The sequence below is a fragment of the Sinocyclocheilus anshuiensis genome, unplaced genomic scaffold (genome assembly GCF_001515605.1).
Source record: "Sinocyclocheilus anshuiensis isolate Anshui unplaced genomic scaffold, SAMN03320099.WGS_v1.1 scaffold700, whole genome shotgun sequence".
NCBI classification, from domain to species: Eukaryota; Metazoa; Chordata; class Actinopteri; order Cypriniformes; family Cyprinidae; genus Sinocyclocheilus; species Sinocyclocheilus anshuiensis.
In genome coordinates this window covers 23,535-28,796 of record NW_015555756.1, presented here as the reverse complement: position 1 = coordinate 28,796, position 5,262 = coordinate 23,535, and the positions used below count along the sequence as shown (strand labels likewise).

The window sequence follows — 5,262 nt, the reverse complement described above, 5'->3', positions numbered from 1 at the left end:
GAAACCGTAAAGGCCAGGTATGGGGAAAGGTATTTTAATATATTTTAAATATATGTTATTTCTGTGATCAAAGCTGAATTTTCAGCAGCCATTACTCCAGTCTTCAGTGTCACATGATCCTTCAGAAATCATTCTAATATGCTGATTTATTATCAATTTTGAAACTGTTGTGCTGCTTAATGTTTATATTTTATATATATTTTTTCTTTGGTGAATAAAGTGTTAAAAATAACAGAATTTAAAAAAGAAAAATTACGACCCCAAACTTTTGAATAGTACTGTATATTGTAGCACAAAATTTCTATTTTGCATAAACACTATTCTTTTTAACTTTTTATTTATCAAAGAATCCTGAAAAAAGTATCACAGGTCCCAAAAATATTAAGCAGCACAACAGTTTCCAAAACTGATTATAAATCAGCATATTAGAATGATTTCTGAAAGGTCATGTGACACTGAAGACTGGAGTAATGATGCTGAAAATCCAGCTTTGCATCACAGGAATAAATTACATTTTAAATTATATTAAAATATATATATTTTTTTTAATTGGAATAATATTTCACAAAATTACAGTTTTTTGTATTTTTGATTAAATAGATACAGTCTTAATGAGCAAAATAAACTTCTTTAAAAAAACATTAAAAATCTTACTGATCCCAAACTTTTGAACGACTGTATGTACATGGATCACAGCACAATTATGATATTTTTTTCTGAAACAACCATAATGACATTATTTTACATATGAAATGCATTCAGGGCTGCATGTTATGAATTCCAGTTTATTTCCCAGTTACACAAATATTTTCTTTTTGCACAATTTGACAAAACTAGATCTTGAATGGTAATCTTGTCCATAATTATTTCACTTTTTATTTAAATATGCCTTTGGCCAAATGTATATCAATCTTCATGATAGTCTGAAAATCTGAGTCTACTTTTGAAAAGTAGCAAAAACAAATGGTTTCCAATTTTGAATATAATCTTCATATATTAAAGAAAATATTTGTGCAAAGTTAAAGAGACAAACAAGCATGAAGTTTACGACATTATTTATATATTATTACATTATCATGATATGTCATTATATAATTATACAATATTTTGTACTGTATATATTTTATATAATTATACTACACGTACACTACTATTAAACTGCAATTATATGTCATCCTGTCGAACTGCAAACCCAAAACCTGTGAATTCTTTGTTATTGTGTGCAGCCAACAAAGATAAACAGAAACGTGTTGCCTATTTATTGTCTTTCACATCATCACATTCGATTCAAACTAAAATACAGTTAGTTACAAGGAAATACTGGTAGACCTTCACAGTCAAAATTGCCCAGTTGACACAAAAAGTCACCGCACAGTGTCTTTTCTTAATTATCTGGGGTGTACAAATTCTTTTCATTAGCATCAAACCTCAGGGGGGCATCTGTCACACTAATCTGAACTGCTGAGTGTTTCAGTTCAAACATGCCCCTCCAGGGCCCTCATCTCCCCCTCCCTCATCCTTCTGAGGAAAGGGCCAGCCTGCATTTGACATGCTACTCTACACCGTTTCATCAAAAAGGAGAGCTGCAGCTCCATTAGCTACAGGATGATATACCATTTCAACAGGGCTTCTTGCTGAAAATGGAAAAGTACCAGAGGGTTGGGGTTTCACCTCATCTTGTTTTCATTATTCCTTCAAAATGTAGAGAAAACACTGCTAATAATAGAAAAGATGACCATTTTACGCTGTGCGTTAGCATAACAAACCCCCATCGCCTCAGCTCAGGAGAGGAAATGAGCCTGATATCTCACCCTCTCCTCCTCCAAAGTTCTCAGCTAAAAGAATGAGAGCGGGTGGGTGTGGGGGGCTAATTGCACTGATAACATCAAGCTCAAGTGTTCATCCATGCATATCCTCAAGCTGCATTCAGCCATCATTCATCCCTGAACGGTATCAGCTACAGTACAGTTTCAGAACAGTAATGTTTTCACTCAGCTAGTTTTTAACGTTGACCTCAGCTGAAATCTTGGCATGGCGGAATATCTGCCGAATCAGCCTTCAAGATGATCATCCTGTGTTAATACGGGGTTACGGTCTGGCTTCAAATTACACAAGCTTAAAAAAAAAAGCTTAAACCAAAGTAAATGAGCTTTAGTTGGGCAGCAGTGTTATTTTAGTATTATTTATATACTATTAGAGTATTTATTTATCTTCAATTAGCTTTTATTGCTATATTTTAAGTTTTCATTTGAATTTTTTGTCATTTTGTTGTGTTTTTGTCATTTTTATTTGTTTTTAATATATCTATTAGGCTTTTTAGTTCTAGTAATTTCAATAAGCCAGCATTTCAAATTTTTAAGCTTCTCATCTAATATTTATTTTAGCTTCATTTCAATTACCAAAAACAATTTTTAATAGTTTTAGTTAACAATGACAGGCACACTAACAATATTAACCCTTGTGCTGAGCTGAAAATCCTTTATCTAATTTGGTGTTCCAAGTCAAAATGTAAATCTCTCAGCATGCTATATTTTCACCAATACTCAGATTCTTTTTTTAAAACTAGTTTCTTTTGTTTAGCAATGGTTATTTATTTATTTTTGGAACTGACTGATCATAGGCCCCACTCATCATATGAGCTTACGCACCTCCGGTTTTGAGTTAAAAAAGCATTATTTGTGAATCATTTTTAATTTTGGAAATTCTCACTTAAAAAATTGGTGCATAAGCACAGATCAGTGAGGCCTTTGATCAATCAGTTCCAAAAAGAAATACAAAACATGTAATAATTGAAAGAAAACAATTTGACAAAAAATTTAAACCAATATTTGACAGTATAGCATAACGAAAAGGCTGGACATATTTGAATTGTAACAAGGCGAGGAAAAATAGTACAAAATACACACATACATAAAGTCAGTAAGTTTTAGTCCAATTAGTATTAATAAATTAACATTAACTAGCATTTTCAGAAAAAAAGAAAATCTCCTGGTCAAAATGGCTGGAACACAACACAAGGGTTAAATAAAAGGGTTAAATGAAATCACAAACCCTTTTGTTTTATGCAAAGACAGCGCCTCTCTACCATTAGTCATAATAAATCTTGGCCTGAATGGAAACTTTGCTATGCTCTCAGCTTTAAGCGCAGGGCTGGATGCCCCACACACATTGACTGCGGGCGACTCTTAGAGAAACCCAACAATGGCCGCAGACGCCTGAATCAATAACTTGGGGAAAGGGAGGGATATCTTAACAAGAAACATGAGCAACGCCATTATGCATTCAGTCGAAAGCAATTAATTAATGCCTGAACACTGCCAATTGCCGGCCAGCGCAAAACAACCCTCCCCCAATCAAGAGGTGGCTGTAATGAGGGTCAGAATAAAGCGAGAGATTCGTTATTTAAAGACAACCTTTAAATTATTCAGGGCAGAAAGCACTCTGCATTGATTGTCATTTTGGCCGCCTTAATCTGGGTTTCAGATTTTAATCTGTGAAAAACACCAACACATGGCGACACAAGTCACCCCCTCTATCTTATCTCTCTGGCTTTGTTTGTGTGCAAGCAGACGTGCCACCACTGATAACATGCCCTGCCACATTACACAGCACAGATATATTATGAGTCAGACTTCCTTGTTTCCTGCACTAGAAATCTTCTTGAGACATCAGGCGACACTTCTGCATCACTGCAAGAATGCCTCTCTCCGTCTGCCGCATAAAGCTTTTGCAATCCACCTGAAACTGTTGGTTAGACTTGCAACATGCCAAAGCAGCTGTAACTTGCTGGAGCTCTTTCTGATTTGTGTGTTGGAGAGGTTGCCTTGGAGACTGACTCAGGGGTCTCGAGGCCAGCGGAGGCCGTGGCCTCTTACGCACACAGCTGTCACATAGCACAATACAGCAGCCAGCTATAATGCAGAGAATCAGACGCGCTCGCTCGGTTCAATAGGAGCACCTAAACATGAAGTTTCTGCAGTTCAAATTTACTTCAGGTACCTGCAATGAGTGTACTGCCTGATCAGATACAGGTAAGCAAATGAAAGTGCAATCAAATTCATATGTGACTTACTGGCCAGGAGGAGACAGGAGAGGGCGATGACGTACAGCTGCCGCACTGCTACATCATAGTGGTCCATAAAGAGGTCGAGCAGGTAGACGGCCAGATGACGTGCCGTAGGGCAAAGCTGGTATCGGTTACTGAGAACAGCGAGCAGGTCAGCAAAGTACCGCCGCATCCCGATCTGTGGAGATTGGGCCTGGTACGTTGGCAACTTCAGCTCCTAAGGAGAAAAGGATGGTATGGTTTTTATGTAACAGTGCATGTATTAGGGCTGTCAAAATGGCTGAAAAACTACATTCGAATTTTGTACTTGAATATTATCAAAAATTATTTAAAATGCATAATTTCAGTTAGGGTGAAGAAAAGCTTTTGGCTTCTCTCCTGAGGCCACAAGAGGGCGTATCATTCAAAGCATAAGATAACATGACTATCTGCGAAAAAAAGTGCATAATGTTTAAAATAATGTTTATAAACCAATTATAATTAAGTTGCTTAAAGGGGTCATATGATGCTATTTTAAAGATCATTATTTTGTGTATTTGGTGTAACAGAATATGTTGACATGCTTTAATGTTAAAAAAACATTATTTTTCAAATACTGTACATTATTGTAGGTCCTCTATGCCCCGCCTCTCTCAAACACATCGTTTTCAACAAAGCCCCCTCCTTTGACAAGCGCAGTCTGCTCTGATTGGCCAGCCGACCCAGTGCATTGTGATTGGCCGAAAACCACAAGCACGCGTCGGAAATGTAACGCCCCTTACCATAATCGAAAGCTTCAGCTTTCAAAGTAAATATCAAGACAGTTAATAATGTCGTTAGTTTTACCATCAGTTCAAGCCCGAAAGGGCAACAGAGTCGCGTGACAGACACAGTGATGATGCAAAACAACTATAAACAAAACAGCATCATGTATGTATGCATAGTTTAATACAAAGGGCGGAAAGCCAATCACACAGAGTAAAATTTTCATTTAAAAGCATGAGATGCAGTGGGATAGGGAAAACCCCACCATAAAGTCTCGATATAGAAAATTCAACGAATATTCGAAATTCGATTTTTTTTTTGACAGCCCTAGTATGTATATAATATTTGGACCATGGTGAGTTACAAAAAGTATCAAAACATTATTTTGTGTATTTGGTGTAATGAAATGTGTTTATGCGGTTTAAGGTTAAAAAAACATTATTTTCCACATA

General features: G+C 36.3%; 1 protein-coding gene across 1 annotated transcript in view; it reads right to left on the bottom strand.

Moving 5' to 3' along the window:
* Positions 1 to 5,262, bottom strand: part of LOC107673791 (cyclin-J-like) — a 20,766-nt gene that overhangs the window by 10,117 nt on the left and 5,387 nt on the right. Inside the window, exon 3 of the mRNA XM_016467578.1 lies at positions 4,073 to 4,283. Coding sequence (XP_016323064.1) covers positions 4,073 to 4,283 — 211 coding nt within the window. The remainder of the gene's footprint in view (positions 1 to 4,072; positions 4,284 to 5,262) is intronic.